The sequence below is a fragment of the Vombatus ursinus genome, unplaced genomic scaffold (genome assembly GCF_900497805.2).
Source record: "Vombatus ursinus unplaced genomic scaffold, bare-nosed wombat genome assembly UNPS02014812.1, whole genome shotgun sequence".
NCBI classification, from domain to species: Eukaryota; Metazoa; Chordata; class Mammalia; order Diprotodontia; family Vombatidae; genus Vombatus; species Vombatus ursinus.
The window spans coordinates 55643003-55662353 of record NW_020954590.1 but is presented as its reverse complement, the minus strand read 5'-3'; the positions used below and the strand labels follow the sequence as shown (position 1 = coordinate 55662353).

Here is a 19351-nt window from a genome sequence, read left to right as displayed (position 1 = left end):
ATTCAACAGATTTTTTTTTAGATCATTTCAATAGTGATCTACTCTTACCATCAGTGACAATGAAGCCATGACATGTAGACTCTAACAACTCATTATATAATCGATTTTACCATGGATTTAAACTCAAACAAACTGGCAGTGGTATTGCGGGATCAAAGGGCATGCAAAGTTCAACTGCCCTTTGGGCATAATTCCAAATTTTCACTGTGGATTTCACTGAGGAGGCCAGCCATAGTATCTTGGGGGCCTGATGAAATCAACAGTGTCATCACAAACAGGAACATTTGGAGTACCTCACCACTCATTCTCTCTCAGAGAATCTTCTTTTTCGAACCATCTTCCATTACAGTGGTAAAAATGTTTTGAGTATTTCTACCTGATTTATGTCTCATGTCATTGATTTGGAGGAGCAATAAGGAAACTTATCACCATGGTTGTGCTTATCAAGGAGTCACATATGATCTTAATATGTGTATGGGAGACATCTTGATGAAGGAACAGTCTTCTAGTCTACATTTTTTCTACCAATCAAAGCCTTTTTTGTAGTCAAGAAATAATAAACAGAATAAGGTGTTATATTTACTTCGTCAACTGTGAAGCTATGAAAGTATGGTTTGTTGTAGAAAGGAGTCTTATCAAAACCTCTCTGTTACTCATTTTCACGAATAAATCAAAAATGTTTTTTTGTTTTATTTTTTTAAATTAAGTGTTTCTTACTGTGTTCAAGGATTGTGCTAAAAAGCAAGACAGTTCTTTCTCACAAGGAGCCTAAATTCTAATAGTGGGAAACAGCACAAATAGGAGAATAACAAATGTCCAAGAAAGGTGTTTGCTGGTTTGGAAAGTTAGTCAACAAACATTTATTGGCTTTTATTGTTATTCTTGCTGCTGCTGCTGGTGTTAGTACTTCCTTATCTTGCACATTATATAACTGTTCATTTAAGGAAATAACATTGTGTTCTTTCTTTCACTTAGGGAGTTTGCCTACACCATACAAATGCCTCATCTAGGTTCTGGGTATGGTTTAAATAAAGACCCGCAGGGGCAAATAGATGGTTTTAAGAAGATAGTATGATAATCAGTCTGCCTAGACAGTAGGGATAATTTTGAATAGTTGGACATAAATATGGATAAGAGAATTAAAGATACATTTTTAGAAGACAGCCTTGGAAACTGGGATCTGATATAGTACGCAATGGAGAATCACTATAGATTCTTGACCTGGAAAGTGATGTGATCAAAGGCGCATTTCAGAATTCAAAAGCATTTATTGAACACCTGTTTTGCACAAGAAATTGTACTTATATATGTTCATTTCACTTTTGTCTTTTTTCTTTCTTATAAAGACAGTGTATTTTGGTACCTCGATTCCAGATCCAACAACAGAGTCCAGTGGTCTCTTCTTTCTTGGTCCAATGGCTGCAAGGGCTGTAATATTGGCATCTCTTTGTTGCATCTGTGCCAACTCTAACTGCTGCATCTAGTATATAAGGAAATACAATGTGAACACAAATATCTGAGCAAATGTCATCCAATCCCACCTACCCCCACTTCAATACAACTATTTTATATAATAAAGCATTCTTCCATCAAGGATATTTCTGTACTTTACAATGCCCAATAAAAATGAGATCAGAATTTTGTTGCTATTCAGTCATTTTCAGCTGTGTCCAACTCTTCATGATCCATTTGGGTTTTGTTTTGTTTTTTTTTTCCAAGGAAGCAAAAAGCATTAATTAAACATTTATAAGCATCAGGCACTGTGCTAAGCATTCAGGATACAAAGCAAAAGCAAAAGCAAGCCCTGCCTTCAAGAAACATACATTCTAATGCAAAAGATATCATGTATATAAATAGATGTATACAAGATATATACAGACTAAATAGAAAGTAACCTCAAAGAGCAAGGAATTTGCAACTCCGTACCACAATTAAGCAGCAGAGTAATATTTAAATAATTCCCTATAACCTCCAGGATCAAATATAAAATCCTTGGTTTGGTGTATAAAGCCCTTCATAATCTTTTCCCCTGCCCCAACCTTTCCAGTCTTATTACACCTTAAACCCTCCCACATACTCCAAGATCTGACATGAGTCTCCTTGCTGTTCCTCAACACTTGTGATCCTGATCCTCCGTCTCAGCTCTGGGAATTTTCACTGGCTTTCTTTCATGCTTGGAATTTTTCCCCTCCTCATTTCCACCTCCTGGCTTCCCTGGCTTCCTTCAAGTTCCAACTCCATTTGGAGTTTTCTTAGCAGAGATACTGGAGTGGTCTGCCATGTCCTTCTCTAGCTCATTTTACAGATAAGGAAATCGAGGCAAATGGGGTTAAGTGACTTGCCCAGGGTTACACAGCTAATAAGCGTCTGAGGCCAGAGTTGAATTCAGGAAAATGAGTCTTCTGATTTTCAGGCCTAGTGCTCTACCACTGTACCATACTGCTGCTCCATGAGGTTAGAGTACCAATGGTAAAAATATATAAGCAATAGATTAGCATCTAAACAAAACAATCAAGGGAACATTCCCAATATTTCCTATGATGCCTCCTTAACACACTCTCCTGATCTTGATCTTACAGGATAAAAAAGAGTAGAGTGTGAAGAACAGAAATAAAGTCCTTTATCTGAGTTTTTGCCCAATCTAATCCAGATTTAAAATAGGAAAAGATGTCATAACAGAAGATATAAAAATCTCAATCAAAAACAAAGCTTCTCTGATACAAATGGGTAACAAAAAAAAAAATCACTTTTGCATTCTGTGCTTTGGCACAAAATGTGATCCAGAGAAGGAATTTATTTAATATTTATTTCTGTGGTCTTAAAAAACACAAGAAAATTATATGATAGCTATTTTGAATAGCATCAATCACACACAAATTCACAGCACTGCCACCTACAAACTGACATTTTTGGGGAAATATGTCAGCTAAACTACTAGAGCAAAACTAGATTCAGGGGTGTGTGGGAGAAATGTACCATTAAAGTCAAAAAGGAAAAACAGCCAAATTGGGAAACAGATATTAGCACCCTGCTTTATCACCTCATCATGGTTGAGATGTTAAATGCTATACTATAAAAATGAGAAAAGGAGCTCACAAGTCATAGGAACAGGGCAAACTGTATCTAGAACTAACCTTTTCCAGGAGAATCTGCTTTATATTTAGTAGACATACCATTTGTGATGGGGGTTGGAGTTGGGGTGGAGGGGAGAGAGAAGGGAAGGAAGGAGGACATATTTCATACACACACACACACACACGTATATAGCCCTGAACTTCACACTACTGGTCACTGACCAATAGGATTGGCTGTTCTCTAGCTAGACTGCAGGGTGACTGACTAACTAGCTAAGGAATTACATAGTCAAAAATCTGCTTCTATGGTTTCACCCCACTTTTCTTAGTTCTGCCTTCTACGGACAAGCAAAACAAATCTAAATCTTTTTCCTAGTGGATAACCCTTGAAATATGTACTGTAACCTACCCCACTCAAAAAAAAATTTTCAGACCAAACATTCACAGTTTTCTTCACTTCACCTAATCTTGGGAAAACATGATATCCTGTCTGCTTACCATCACAGTCAACCTTTTCAGGATGGATTACAGTTTGTCAAAATCCTTCCGAAAACGCAGTACCCAGATCTGAACACATAGCTATGGTGTCAAACGTACAAGGACAATCACTTATCTCATTCTGGACATTCAGGTTCTATTAAGCATTCAAAGATCATTTCAGAGATTTGAACTGCCTTGCATTTTGAAGTCTCCACTGTTTAATCACATTCTTAGCTCCCCCCCCCATTTTTGAATGGCTAAAATTTATTTTTTAACTAAAATGTGTAACTATTTATCCCTATTAAAGTCTCATTATGAATATGGCCCACCATTTTAATATGTCAAGACCTTTTTGCATTCTGCCTCTATTAGACAGTTTTATGTTTACTGCCAATTTGATAAGCATGCCATCTAAGCCCTTGTCCATGATAAAAATAGGAGATAAAACAGGGCCAATAAGGTATCTCTGAGGCTTTCATTAGAGTTCAACTTTCAAGGTGACATTAAGCAATTAATTACTACTACTACTTGGGTCTAGTCATTTAACCAGGTTTGTTTTTGCAATGTTTTCTGGATGTTTTTGCCTTCTAAATGAAGTTAAAAAAGCATTCATTAACCATTTGCTATATGTAAAGCATTTTACTAATAAGCACCAAGGATACAAATAGGAAAGTAAGACAATCCTTGTTCTCAAAGAGCTCACAATCTAATGGGGAAGAGAACACATATGAAAGTTGCAAATCAGAAAGAAAGGTCCCATGGTCCTTAGAGTGTAGCAGCTGAGCAGATGGTGATGCCTCTTCATTAATGTCATTTCACTGATAAAAAAAAAAATGTCATCAACTTCTGGTGTGGAATTATTTGACAGTGCCAAGGACTTTGGTGACAAAAACTTTCTTTTCTGGGTCTCCAATAGTTATGGCTAAAGCATCTGCAGGAGCAGCTGCCAGACTGCATCACTGCAGTGGCTTCTTCCCAGGATAATGGCTGAGGGCACTTGGCTGGAAGCATCACTATTCCCAAGGCTTTTGGACTCAAGGGGCCTGGACTACCTCCATCAGGGTCCGACGGGGAATAGTGGTCAGTGTGGCGACGGTGGTGGCTCAATCTGCCAGGCACATGCTCCCTTCTGTCTCCTCCTCAGTGCACCCTGCTGCTTCAGCTGGACTAACATGCCTGCCCTGTGAGTGACCTCTGGTCGGGGACTGGTGGGGATAGCTAACACTTCTTCACAGGACAGGCTTCCCAGGTCAGTGGTTGTGAAGGACAGGCTACCCTGAGAAGCAGGCAGCTAAAGAGATTATGAGCTTTCCTGGCTATAAAAGGGAGTGGGACAGTATGAGTATGAGGAGACAACAGGTAGAGAGGTGGTGGGGTTAGCCCAGAGACTAGTTACCTCAGAAGTTACTCAGTTTCAACCTTTGAGTAATTACTTATCCCTTGGGGCATGCCAAAGCTCTGTGGGGCCTAGGGCCCAACTTTGGAGACCAGTGCTCTAGAAAACAGAACATTGTGCACTATCTGTCATTAAACTAGTTCTTAATCCATATAATTAAAAAATATGGCCAACATCCCTTCATTTTGTCCAACAGGGAGAGCATGAGACAATGTCAAATTCTGAAACACAGATACAGGATGTCTCTTGTAAATTTACTACCTTAGCAAGTTACTCTAAATAATTTTTTATCCAACAATCTGAACATTCACAAACTATCCCTTTAACAATATGTTCTACAACTGTGCCAAAAAATGAAGCTAAACCCCCCCCCCCCTTTATAAATCAAGGCATTTTGCCCATCACCAATCCTATAATACCTCTTATTTTCCAAAATTTTTTCAGTTCCCAAGAGTAGCTCAACAGTAAGTTCTTACTGGCAGTTCCTTTAGGGTTAATATTAACATTCATTATCAACCCAAATTCACACTGAACTTCAGCACTCCCTTATTCTACAAAGATCTTTAAAACATCTAATTTGGTCAAAAAATTCCTTGTGCATTTCACAGTTTCTCTTTTCCCCTTCATCAGAACGGTTGTGTTCTTCCCTCAACACAGCTTCCCATTCTTTTTATGCCACTTCCCCTATAGAATGTCAAGCCAAGGAACCTGTATTTCCTCTCTTAACTCTTCTTAATACATTCTTCCACAACCTAGAGTATGTCAGACTATTACTAAGATCAAAGACTGAGAGCTGAAAGAGACCTTGGTGACTGAATCCAAATCCCTTGTATTTCACAAACTCTAAGGTGCAGTGGTCACTTCCAAGTATCCTATCATTCCAACTTTAGCAGAAAAGTTCTTCCTTGTTTATGAGAATGAAGTCCAAGAGAGGTTTCTTCTTTTGTTTCTTTATCTTTTGAGGAATGAAATCATCATAAAAGATCTCAAAAGGAGATGTCTACACACACACAGCTGAAGTCATCTATCATCATCACAATATTACTAGCTCCTTTGCTCAGTTTTGCTGTTTCTCAAATTTATCATTTCTTCCTTTTGGCCAAATATATAGTTCCCACCATACTGTTGTTTCTGCTTTAGCCTCCATTGTTCCTGAACCAAATGTTCTCCCCATAATGCTGCTTCTACTATAGTTTGCAGATTTCTTCAAAGGTGCTAGCTGCATCACTGAAGTGAGTGCTCACACTGATGTGATCACAGGTCTGTCAAATGACCTGTGTTCATACTCTTAATACATTTTATTCCATCACTCCTTTCATCGAGTCTGTTCCTTTTGAATAAAGACATATTAGAGATTTATTCTAGTCCTGATCCATCAAATTATCAAATCACATAACATGTAAAGTCCCTTGCAAACCTTAAAGTGCTACATAAATGTTAGCTATTATTAATATCATCATAATGATTCACATTCCAAAAAAAATCCCAGTGATGCTTATGAGGTCATATTTGCCTCCTTACATAAAAATTTCTAGTTCTCATTTTTACAACTAGATCCTGATTAGTACAAATAATGATTCCCCATGAAGTATTCTCATGTATTTGAATTCACACTATTTGAAGTTATAATTAGTAAAATATGCTAACTGCCTTTAGCCCAATGGAAATCTGAAGTACAATTTCAAATGTTGTAACCACTCTGGAGGATTCATGATTTATACTAATCAAGAGCTAGCTGTATTTTGTACCCACAAGCGGCTGCTCTCACTTTTTGGAGAAGCAGTGTGGCTTAGTGATTAGAGTGACTAGTTTGGAAGCAGGAACACCTCTGATACACACTGGCTATATGATCTTGGCAAATCATTTAATCCCTCAATCCTCTAAGCAATTCTCTAAGACTATCAGTTGCAGAAAAAGTGCTGACTGCATTGGCAGAAAAAGTTTTCTTACTCAAGTATTCCCTTTCCTATTAAAATCACAGATCTAGTCACTATCCCTATTGCTTTTTTAATTTTGCCTACTGTAAATTTCTGATTCCTCTTTACCAACATTTCTTCTCTGTCATTCCTGATACTTTCTGTATTATCTGGCTTCAGAGATTTTGCCTGTCCTCTCCATTCTTGGTTTAAAGCTCTCTTGATCAGACTTCCCAGTCTCTAGGCAAATATATTTTAAAATCAGCCCTTGTTAAAAATACTCAGGTATAAAATAAGAATACTGAGGTAGGCCTATCAGACCTATACCTCAAGCCATGATTCAGAAATACAAATCTTATTCTCTGTCACCATCTCATTTAATATACTGGGAACACCCCAGTATATTCTCTTCCACAGCAATAATGATGAAGGACATGATCTGTGCCCTTAAATTTGTCAATTTCTTGACCCGGTCTTCCTAATCCCTAGCAATGCTACCAGGTTTCTTACAATGATACCTCATGAACCTCCAGTAGTGATCACTGGGTTTAGTTTTTAAAAGTCCTTCACAATCTGGCAGTCTACTTTTCTTTTCTTTTCTTTTTTTTGGGGGGGGGAAGGGCAGCTAGGCAATGGGGTTAAGTGACTTGCCCAGGGTCACACAGCTAGTAAATGTTATGTATCTGAGGCCGCATTTGAACTCAGGTCCTCCTGACTCCAGGGCCGGTGCTCTATCCACTGCACCACCTAGCTGCCCCCATCAGTCTACTTTTCCACAATCCAAGGTCATACCTTCTTTCACACACTGCATTCCAGACAAAGTGGAATACTTACTGCTGTTCATATATGACATTCAATCTTCCATCTCTGTGACTTTGCAAGGACTGTCCCCTTGACAAACCACATACTGCTCTGGTATCTTCAGGATGTTAGGATCAAATGAGGGAGACTGCCACAATACATTTGGCAGACTCCCTGTGAGGTCTTTATGGCTAACTTATAGAAAAGACACGGATGAGAGAAACAATGGGTGGACTGTGATTTACATCAGAGAGGTGAGGCCACAAATCCATGAGTAGCTGATTCCTATCTTCATACTGATTTTTATCAAAATATAACATTCACTACTCACTAACAGTGAGAACCTCACATATACTTACCACATGACAGTGTTAAGTAAGTGATCAATAAAGCTCAAACCTACCTTTATTTTCCCATAATGCCCCCTAAATCTTACGTACAAGATCAGTTCATAAACAAGAACTAGAAAAGAAAGTGTCATCTTCTATTTGCTCCCAAAAGCTATAATACAGATTTTTTAAAAAAATTCTATTAAAAAAAATCAAATTGCTAAGAAAATGTCTCAGAAGCTGTAAAATACCCTTTGTTGCTGCTGGCCTTTTTAATAATAAAAAAAAAAATAGCATTTTAAAAGTCTGATGTTGCCACAGCCAGAAACTTCTATGTGACAAAATAACCATTTTAGTTAATCTGACCTGCAGCAGAAATCAAAAGGCAAGGTATGTTTTAAGTCCTTTCCTATAGAGAAATGGCATTTGCAGTACAGCTGTAATCATACCAAATGAAAGGTTTTAAAATTGACCTCTGTTCTTCACTTCATATTCTACCTAGTGAATTATTTTTCTCAAGGTATGGGCAAATTACATTTTTCTCAGCTTTCTGAAGTTTCATGCTCAATATTTCTACAAAGTTCATAACCCCAAAAGAATGGCTAATGGACCACTGTTTTGGATGGTACATTAAATTTAAACCTTTGAGAAAGTTTCTCAAAAATAATCACTGCAATACACACATACACAAACAATATACATATATATGTGTGTGTGTATATATGTACATTATATACATATGCATATCTCTGCCAGCAGTTTTGACTGGAAAAGCATAAAGTTCAGGGTATTCAGGTACTTTTGATATCAACAGTGAGTGAAGATGACAATTTAAACAAGTTAACTTTGGTATAAACAGTCATCCACGGAACTAGAAGCTTGCCTGGGGAAAAGGAATTTCATTTGCTCCACCTTTCTCACATATCAGTATCTTTTTCAGCTAGCTCCCTTTTTGATTCCTCAAGCTAAAATAATAGAGTTCTATCAAACTTCAGCTTTAAGAAGGTATTTTAGCCAGCCAGAGTTTTGACAACTGGTCTCTAGTAAAATATATTCAGTGACTGACACTCACCACTCACTGTTCAGCAAAACTTAGGGTCTGCTCAATTGCAGAGGCACTGCTCATTGGATACTGGTCTATACACTACACAGACTTCAAAGATCCATAATTTCATCAGTGGGGGTGTGCCCTCCACCAATATTTTCTCTATGTATTTTTACATGGTTCTCAAGTATTGCTGGGGTTAATCTGGTGATAAGCAAGAAGGACAGGGTTTATTAAGTACTGCATAGTAGAAGAAGAAATATTTTGTGTATTGAGAGGCTTATCATGTCATAATGAGTTGAGAGATAGCCTCAGAGTCAGGAAGACCTCTGACACATATTGACTATGTAGCCTTGGGCAAGTCACTTAACTCCTCACTGCTGTAGGCAACTCTCTAAAACTATAATTGTAAAGAAGGTAAAGGGACTCAAAGAGAAATTAAAATCAATGCCCTAGAAATACAGTTCTTTGGCCTGATATAACTAAGTGAAACAAGAGGACAATTACAATAGGGCATATTCTCATGCCTGCTATTCTAGACTCCAACTCATTTCTAAATAAAATTTATGGTTTTGAGCTATGGCTTAATGTTATAAAGTGATCTGGTTTAGAAATTACACAAGCTTTGAGCGTTAAGCTCCATGGAGGAAATTCTGAATAAAAAAGATTAATATCTTTCAAGGACAACTAAAGGTAAGGAAAAATAAAAAACTAGTTAAAAAAGAACCATATAAATAGGCAAAGGGGCAGCTAGGTGGTGCAGTGGATAAAGCACCTGCCCTGGAGTCAGGAGGACCTAAGTTCACATCTAGCCTCAGACACTTGACACTTACTAGCTGTGTGACCCTGGGCAAGTTACTTAATCACATTGCCTAGAACCACCCCCCCCCCCAAAAGAAAGAAAGAAAGAAATAGGCAAAACTGAATCTTTTAGAAGAAATAATAAGTGAAATACAAATGAAGTATGTGATACAATGGCCTCCCTAGACATAAACAGGGATAACCAACTAGAAGCCGTGAATCACTTCACCCGTTATAAAGCTGATAGTAGGCTCAAAGAAAAATCACTAAGGGATATAATCCTTCTCCTGCTACAAAGCGTAAGTAAAGGAAGCAAAACATAAAACAACAAATATAAGAAACTCAGAAGGATGTGGGTAGATATGTATGAATTAATGCAGAGTAAAGCACGCAGAAGCAGGAGAACATACACAATGACTACAATAACAAATAAAAGCAACAGAAAGACATTACAATTTTTAAAAATATTCAAATAACAAAAATCTATTTTGTTTGTTCCCCCAATTCTGCTCCGCTGAAAAACAAAACCCTTGTAAGAAATATGCACAGCTAAATAAAAAAAAATTCCAGCATTGGCCATGTCCAAAAAAAATAAAATAAAATAAAAAAGACTCATTCTGCACTGTGGGTCAAGGTGGGTAGCATGAAAATTAAGATTAGACAATGTTAGGAAATTTCACCCTCCTCAAGAACTGATGTTGCATTGAGAACTTTTTTATTTTTAAATTATAGTTTATTTCCTGGGAAAGAAAAAGAAACATATTGAGAATTGTTCCTAAGAACTGACAATAAAGAGCTTTCCTCCTCTCAAAGATAAGGGAGATTATATGTACAGATTGTTGAATATGTTATCAGCTATAGTTGCTATGTTGGTTTGCTCTGCTTAGTTTTTTTATTTGGCATAAGAAAAGATTCCATGAGAGAGGGGAGAGATTTGCTAGAAGTAATTAATGGTTTTCTTTTTTTTAAAGCATCAATAAAATATTAAAAGGGAAGTAAAAGATGGGAAACTAAAGTTATTGGAATCACACAAGTCCATCTCCAATAAAGAAATTATTCAATAGTCATATAAACATTTCAAATAACAGTTGTGACATTATGGCTATTCTCTCTGCCCATATGGAGTACAATATGTTTGTCTTAGCAGAAAGCATGCTTGAGTTGCTATGGCTAAAAAAAAGTCAGACCCTGTGGCCAATCTATTAGTGATGAGTTCTCCAAAATCACTTAGGATAGACATGATAGACAAAGTCCATCACCAGATCCAAGCCCATATCTGAATTCTTTCTGGCAAGGTGGCAAACGCTTTGACAATCCAAGGTCATCTCTACACCAGTCATGTCCATACTAAGGAACAGGATTTGGGTAGGATTACAATGTATACTAAAGAAAGCAAAATTATAGCCCAACATCAATTTAAACCCCATTTTGTTGTAAGAATATGGCATACAATACATTAATCCCAGTGTTAGGAAGAAATATAGAAAAGACATTGGAAATGGAAAATTATGAAAAACAAATTCCATGCTATAGGCTTACATGCCCAACTATAAGTAAGTCAGAAAAAATAAAAACAGCTAAAAAAGAATGGCTAAGAGAATCTGATGAAAATTATGGCAAACATACCATGAGGTACTAAGCTCAGTTCTTGCTCCAACTTTCGTAATGAGTAATTTGCTTGACTATGTCAAGTATGTGGACTTTCATCCATTTGGTTATTGTCTCTACCAACAAAGATAACAACCCCTCTAAAACTTTGTAAACAGTTTTCAAGAGTTCCCATGGCTGAAAAATCCTACACCCTAGAGCCAATCTAGTGATGACCTTCTCTGAACCTAGCTAAACAGTTCTCTAACAAGACACAACCACCTGGCTTTTTTCCAGGGCAGTAGGCTCTATCAGGGCTTACATTCCATTGGCCTCACTTTCAAGAACTTGGGGTCATATCCACACCAGAAAGACAGTGGAAAAGGACTTCACTTTCTGAATGAGAAGTTATATAAAAATAAGTTAGTATTAAAGTCCAAAAGGCAAATATTAGTTCAGCCTTGGATTTCAGAGTGCAAATAACTCATCTGTAACTACAAGTAAACACCTTGCTCAAGTAAATCCTCCCTCCTCTATCACACTTAGGATTCTTATAAGTACTTGCATGTAAAAACCCTTGACCTTAGCCTACACTTTAAGAAGGTTCTGGCATGTCTGATAAAAATCACAATTTGAGAGATTTGTCTCTCTACTACCAGTAAAGGAAAGATATCTACATTAGTCAAGTTTTCACTTTCTTAAAAATACTCCTTGACTTGTTCCTAAAAAAGTACCATCCTATATATGACAAAATTTTGCCGAAGTTATGAAGGCTGCCCTAGGATACATGCCAAGGGAGCATCTTGAAAGCAAGGCCTAAACCAAAATGCCAAAAAATATGCCTAAATTGAAAATCTAAGGGGGCAGCTAGATGGCGCAGTGCATAGAGCACCAGCCCTGAAGTCAGGAGGACCTGAGTTCAAATCCGGTCTCAGACCAAACACTTGACACTTAATAGCTGTGTGACCCTGGGCAAGTCACTTAACCCCAACTGCCTAAAAAAAAAAAAAAAAACTAGAAGCAGGAAAGTAAGTCACTATCACACTCTCCACCATTAAAAGGTGAAAATGGATCAAAGTCAGTTCTTCAAAAGAGAATATAAAAGAAAAGGGATGTTGACATGGGATTATGAAAGCCTGAGAAATATACCCCCTGCCTACAAGGAACCCAAACAAGCCTGCATCAGGGACCAACAATACCCATGTGGTATCTTCATCAGAGGCTACCAGTTGGCCATAAAGCACATATTCTTGTGGAAATCACTGAATAAAAAGTGACAATAAATACACTTATGTTCATGCACAATTATTTCTGTGCTAATAGAAAGACAATGTCCTACTATGGAGTGGATCTCAAAGGTGGGAGATATCTGATCACACTGCCCATCTTCATAAACCCAGACATGGTCCTTGCTATGAACTAAACAAGCATCACACCAAAACATTAACCAACTTCAGTATTCTCACTGATCTATCCCTTCTTTAGCTTAAAATCACAAATTTATTGTAAATAAGATTCTACAATTAAAATTTCTAAACTTAAGCTGTACAGTTTGTACTATAAAAGCATAATGATTGACTAATCTTGAAATCAAAAAAGAATACCATAAAACATAAACAAACAAGTTACAAAAGTCAGTATCTACTACCCTCTCAAAGAAATCCACTGAAAACCTATATATAAAAACCAGGAATTAACCTTTGAACTCTCAAATTAATCATTAGACAACATTCTTTATACTCAACCATTTCAAAGCCTGATTATTTCTACCCAGAAAGCCAAGTCAATTCCAACGACAGAAGGCCAGTGGGCATGAAATTTGAGCTTTCTGAACTTCTGGAGAATAGAGATCTTAGTAATGATATTAAGTTACCAAGACTGTCCCTGCTCCGTCTTTTTCAGTTCAAATAATGTCTCCTTGACTCTGCCTATCTACTCTGAGGTGTATCCCATAACAGTGATGTACATTCCCCTTCCCTTTCCCTAAAACTGGTGTGACTTCATTCATTCAAATACAGCTTTAGTCCAGATAGTATTTGTCTCCATCTTCCTCTCTTACAATACACATACATATACACTTTCCTTTTCCTTTCTCCTGTCAAGAATAATTTCAAACACAAACCTGTGGGCTTGGCAAAAAAAAAATGTCTCTTTTATCACTGCTGTTGTTTTTAACAACCAGTATTTCTCGCTACTGATTCTTCTACTCCTTTACCTCCTATACCCTGCTTTTCTTAGAATAAAAATCAGAAGAATGTTGTTCCCCGACCATCTACACTAGGAAAAGACTTATAATTAGATTTAGGAATACTTTAAGTCTACTACTGAAAGAAGTATGAAGCCCCAAATGAATTGTGGTATCTTCTTTATCATGCAGTATTAACTCAACCAAACAAGAGGTATAGACAAGTCAAGCCTCTATGATGTGCCAACTCTCCAAATAGACCAAATGAAATCAATTAGCCTCTGAAACTCTTCATTAATATTTAGAGAAGGACTATCAATTGCTTACCATCAGGTGGGCTGCAGAAACTAAAATTTAGAGTACCTTAGTTTTACTGTTTTAAGTTCAATGGAAAAAGTCTGTTTGGTGGTTAGTAATGAAGCTTCACTGGCCTAGTTCAAGATGACAAATTTCCTAAGATCCCCACATGACCATATTTTTCTTTATCTCATCCTTAGTATTTTTGAAGGAGGGGGAAAAAAAAAAGATTAAAGCCCCTCCCCACTTTCCTCTTTCAGAAGATCAGTGTTTTGAAACCTTTTCATCTCTCTTCTACTACAGACATATCCTTTTTATAGCCTGTGGTCTCAAGAATCTCTCCTCTCCATAGTGCATTAAATTTGAGTGCTAGAATTTAGTTTTTAATGAAAAATTTCATTTTGCCCTCTTCAGTGTTCCATGGCTTTAGGCCCACTCAAAACTAGTGTAGAGCTTAAACATAGATTGTTACAATCTAATAGCTGGCCTATTAAACTAACAATGTTTCATTGACTCTATCTTTTCTAATCTCATCTTAAAAATATATACTTTTCCCTTTCCTAAGTCACATCTCTTTGCCCCTGTTATTGGCCTTATTGTCCAGCACTTTTATTTATTATTTAATGCCCTTACATCACTGCATACCACATGATGTTTAGTGGCTTATATTATTTAACTTTTCACATAGCATCTTTTCTGTAGATTGTGACCTCCCCAATATTTCAGAGTAAAGTTTCTTATTCCCGAGTGTTTTAAATATTTGACATGTATTCTAGTGCATAACTTCTATTGGATACACAAGGAAGTTAATGTATCAGCAGGTGTATTTCTTGCACACTCACTTACAATTTGCTCTTTCTTCATTCATTACTCTGACACTTCATGGAAATGGGAATGTTGGGCATTGCTAAAGAGAAATTAAATTAATTCATTGTCTCAGTATGTGCAGATGCATTAAATACACATTTCCCAGGGGAGGAAGAAAAAATTCAAAGGGAAATAGGGATCACAATATAACAAGTGATTAAGGAATTAGAATGTCTGAATTCTAAAGGCCAGATGGCATGCACCCCAGAATTCTGGAAGATAACGGCAAAAGGGGAAAACATTGAGAGTTAGATGTGCACTGTGTATACTAGATTAACATCACAGACATGTCTGCAGCTGCACTGAATGCTGATGTTCCTCCTCTTCTGAAAATAGGATCTAGCAATTAGTAGATCTATTTAAAACTCTGTGTAAATAAGAAGTCCTGGTGGGGTGCCAGCACTTATGTTTGAGAGAAATATCCAAGAAAACTTCAATAAAGTGTCTCTTTTTAGGTAAAGGTTTTTCAAACAGTGAGGTGGGACAGAGAAAGAGGTGATATCTATTGTTTTAAAATTTTAAGGATAGCCAGCACAACTGCAAAACAGGAAAGGTAACCAATGAAGTCTGAAATACAACATTTGAACTAGAGGGATAACACCCACAGACAATGTAGTCAGACTACAAGAATATTTTCAAACAAAAGGGCAACCTACAAGGTCAATAAAAATAGTATGTGGCATGAAATATTTCACTGGAACAAGGACTGGCTGGAGGCAAACCTAAAGGAAACCTAAAAAGAAAAAGAATGTGCCAATAGTGACAAATTTGTAGGCAGTCAATGGGAAAGAAGAAAAGCAAATGTAGGATGCCTTTATAGGCTCTCACAATTTAGCACAATTTACCCCTGGAAGACTAACCCACCCCCCAAGTCCCACTCATTCCCCCAAAATGGAATGAATGGCTTCAACTAATGCATAGGGGAGAACAATCAAGTATTAAGGGACATGACAAAAATCTTTTTTATGAGGACCCTTAACCAAGAAAGGTAAAAAAAAAAATTATAAAGTCAGATTTTAAGAAGTTATTCATTTTTCTGGGATAAGAGTCCAAGTCATAAAGTAACATTCACACACACACACACACACACACACACACACACACACACAACTCCTGACAAACTTGCTCGGAGTTAAGAATTGCTACATGACCTCTCCAAACTTCTCCAAAGCTCTGAATCCCAAGTAGCGTTACTGTTACCATTAGTACCATTCCAATATTATGTCATCCCAAACAGCTACTTACAAAAAATGAAAAGAACACCTCTGTCACAAACGACTCAATGAGAATCTCTTCAGAACTGGAGTACATCCTGGTATTCAAAACCCTAGTTGCAGGGGACAACGGCAACACTAGGCATAATCTTCCTCTTTTGCCTCTCTGCTTGTTGAATTTATTCCCATCTTTTCAAAGACCAACTAAAAGGTTACCTTCTGATATCACTCCCGGATAGTAAGAACTTTATCAGGCCTGACATGGCAGTCCTTTTCGCACTTTTCTAATATGCTTATTATTTACTGAGCATTATTTCTATATAGTGAATGTGTGTCATAAAGATCTTATTTATCCACATTCTAAATTTTCCCCACTGCTGAGCACCACCTTCTTAATAAATACTGAGGGAACGGAATAATCCCCTAACATGGTTTTTTAAACATTGTCTTAATGGTATAAGAATCAGTGGTAAGATTTTGGCTTAGTTGTTATTCAATGACTCAATTTAAGAATCATCTGATTTATCCCTTTTCCATATGACTTTTCTTTTTTTCATAGGATCACAGATTTAGGACTGGAAGGGACCTTAGAGGTCACTGAATTCAACCTCCTAATCATTCACAGGAAGATCCTCAGATCCAGATGTTGCTTCCTCAACATCACTCAGGTAATAAAACTGTAGGAGGCCAGGATTCAAACCCAAGTCCTCTGACTGCAAAACAACACTCTTCCCCCTACTTTAATTTCTATCTTAAAGAAGAAAGGTATATAAGCTACTAACTGTTCCCAAAATAAAGAAATTTTTTATGTTGTTATTTGCTCTTAAAAAAAAAAAGTTGCCCAATCCCTTCTATTGATTGGGAATATTTTAAAAACAGTTTTCTCAATGCCATTGCACCTGATGCATTAAAAACCCAAAGGGAAATAATTAATCTAAAAAATCCAGCTGCTTATGAGGATAGCAGAGGCAACATGAGACCTTTAAGGATAAGAAGTAATCAATCTGTCATTTTCTAGAAATGAAGACAAGAGGGCAAGAAGACTTAATCTTTAACCTAAATTTTAGAAGTACAAATTCAACTCAGGGCTATAGTAGGGAGGCAGTCCCAAAATAAAGCTAGAATTCACTATGACTTAAATAGCATTGTTTGTTCAGCTCCCAGGGATTTTTAGGTAAAATTTGCATTGGAAAGAATTAGCTCAAAGGTATTTTTAGCTTAAAATAAAACTGTTCCCCCCCCATCTCATGATCCCCTTCCTAAAAGGCTCCCCACTTGATCATCCCTTCCAGTCCAATCCCCAAACTCCTTTACCCCTAAAATTCATATGTTTCCTCTTTCTGCTTTAGTGAAAACCCACCACACAATTCACTGCAAGAATATCTTACAGGATTTCCATTTGTTTTGCCTCAGCTCCTACATTAATCCAAACAATAAGGGCCTTTAAAACATTCATAAATAACCTGCTGCTGCTGCTGGCACCTAGGAGCCAAGTGCAGCAATGTTAAGCAACAACAAATTTCATAGTTCAAGAGGCACAGTTAAGGAAAAAGGTTGCTCAGAAAATCGCTCTCATTTAGCACAAAGATCCTTAAAAATTGCATGAAATCAGTCAAGTAACTATAGAAACCAATTTCTTCAGCTCCATATCACACGTCTCACACCTCAATTGTCTTTATTATCGTCTGCTGTCAGATCCTTAATCAGAAATGTGAACAGGCTTGATGATTTATTCAGCAGGGAAAAGAATCTGTAGGTCAAGTGAAAAATTTCACACACACCCCCATACACACCACATCTTCAACCTTAGGTACTTTCATTTCATTCTGTTCCCAGTAGCTCTGGGGGCAACTCCAGTGAGATCCAATATTAAGGCTCAATTAAAATAAGCTCCAATTAGTGGAGCTTTTTTCTCTGAGGCTAGAAAAGTCAGGAAATGGATATTGGGAAATGTAAAAAGTCAGCTACTGAGAGGAGGCTACAGACATAAATGAACTTATTTGTTGATTTCTACAGTTGCTATGCAGAGGCCTCTGGGAGTAAAAGCTTAACCAGTCTAAGCTATAAACTAAAACCCCTGCAGCTAAACATGAACTGTGTGAAACAAGGGCTCCATTCCAGAACAGAAAACTGCTGGGCCCAGAAAATTAAAAGCCAGAGGCATTTTCCATTTAAAACTAAATCCCAGTACCGCCTCCCAGCCAAAGAATTATAAGCAGTATCAGATTTACAAAACGAACAATTACCCTGGAAAAATGTAGCCTATTGTACAGTCCCAGATGCTAAATCTCAAAAGTTTCCTTTTTTTTTTTTAATCCCACATTATATTCTTACCAAGTGCACTGCTATACTTTACAAAGAACCATTTCGAGACAGGCCTAAGCCTTGGAAATAAATTTTAAAAGGAAAGCTCATAATTCATTGACCTTATTTGAAGTACTGCCCTTGCCTGTGGCAGTTCCTGTCCTACCCCAAGGCCTCTGCAAATGGTATGCCACAGCAAAATAAACCCTGACCTAATTGCTGGCAGGCGAGCACTGCTGCCACCCTTCTCTCAAACACAAAGGCAGTGAGCATGGCGAGTTCTAAGTCTTACCTCTTTGGCTTTCTGCTTTAACCGCAGCTGCTCTGGATCTTCTTTATTAGAACGACTCTATCAAAGTAAAAGAAAATTGTAATAGAAATTACTAGCATCTAAACACCACGGCAGCCGTTAAATATTTAATAAATGACAATTTTCTCTTGTGATTGAAAATTCTAGCTCCAGGGGCAAATGCCAGAATCCAGGTTTGGTTCCCCAGCCCCTTGCTCTCCCCTCCTCCACCCTCTTCCCCCTTGCTCTTCAGCTGGGCCTGCTGCTGCTATTGCTGCTGCTGCTGTTCTAGCCTGGAGGAAGCTTATACTGAAAGTGATGCTAACACTGTCAGTCAGGTCCAGTTGAGGCATGACGTTGTTCATGTCAGAAGCAGACATCAAAACCAGATGGCATGGAGAGAGAGGAAAAGAATGATGGTTTCAGACTCAAGTACCCCAACCAAACTGTGTTGATCTCCTAGTGAAACCCTTCAGGAACATGGTGCAGAGGAACTCATGAGCTGCTTCAGGTAGTGTTAAGTCAAAACACAGCCTGGCTTTCAACAAGACCTCAACCTCCTAAAAAAAAAAAAAAAAACTGCTTCTTTGGACATGGGAAGAAAAGAAAAATGAATACATCAAAACTTCCTTATTGGTTTAGTAATCCATTAGGGTCTAAACTCTTCCTCATCTACTCAACAAATATTTGTTAAACATCTACTATGTTTCAAGGCAAAAGGCAGCATGACCCAATGGCTAGAGAGCTGGCCTGGAAGGCAAGAAGC

The 19351-nt window shown here is 37.5% G+C and overlaps 1 protein-coding gene across 2 annotated transcripts in view; it reads right to left on the bottom strand.

The window, feature by feature from the left end:
* The window catches only part of LOC114054104 (transcription initiation factor TFIID subunit 4B-like), a 184533-nt gene that overhangs the window by 55757 nt on the left and 109425 nt on the right, over positions 1-19351 (bottom strand). For both annotated transcript variants that reach the window (XM_027877218.1, XM_027877217.1), the window contains exons 13-14: positions 18589-18645; positions 1364-1480 (exon numbers count right to left, since the gene is read on the bottom strand). In XM_027877218.1, coding sequence (XP_027733019.1) covers positions 1364-1480; positions 18589-18645 — 174 coding nt within the window. The remainder of the gene's footprint in view (positions 1-1363; positions 1481-18588; positions 18646-19351) is intronic.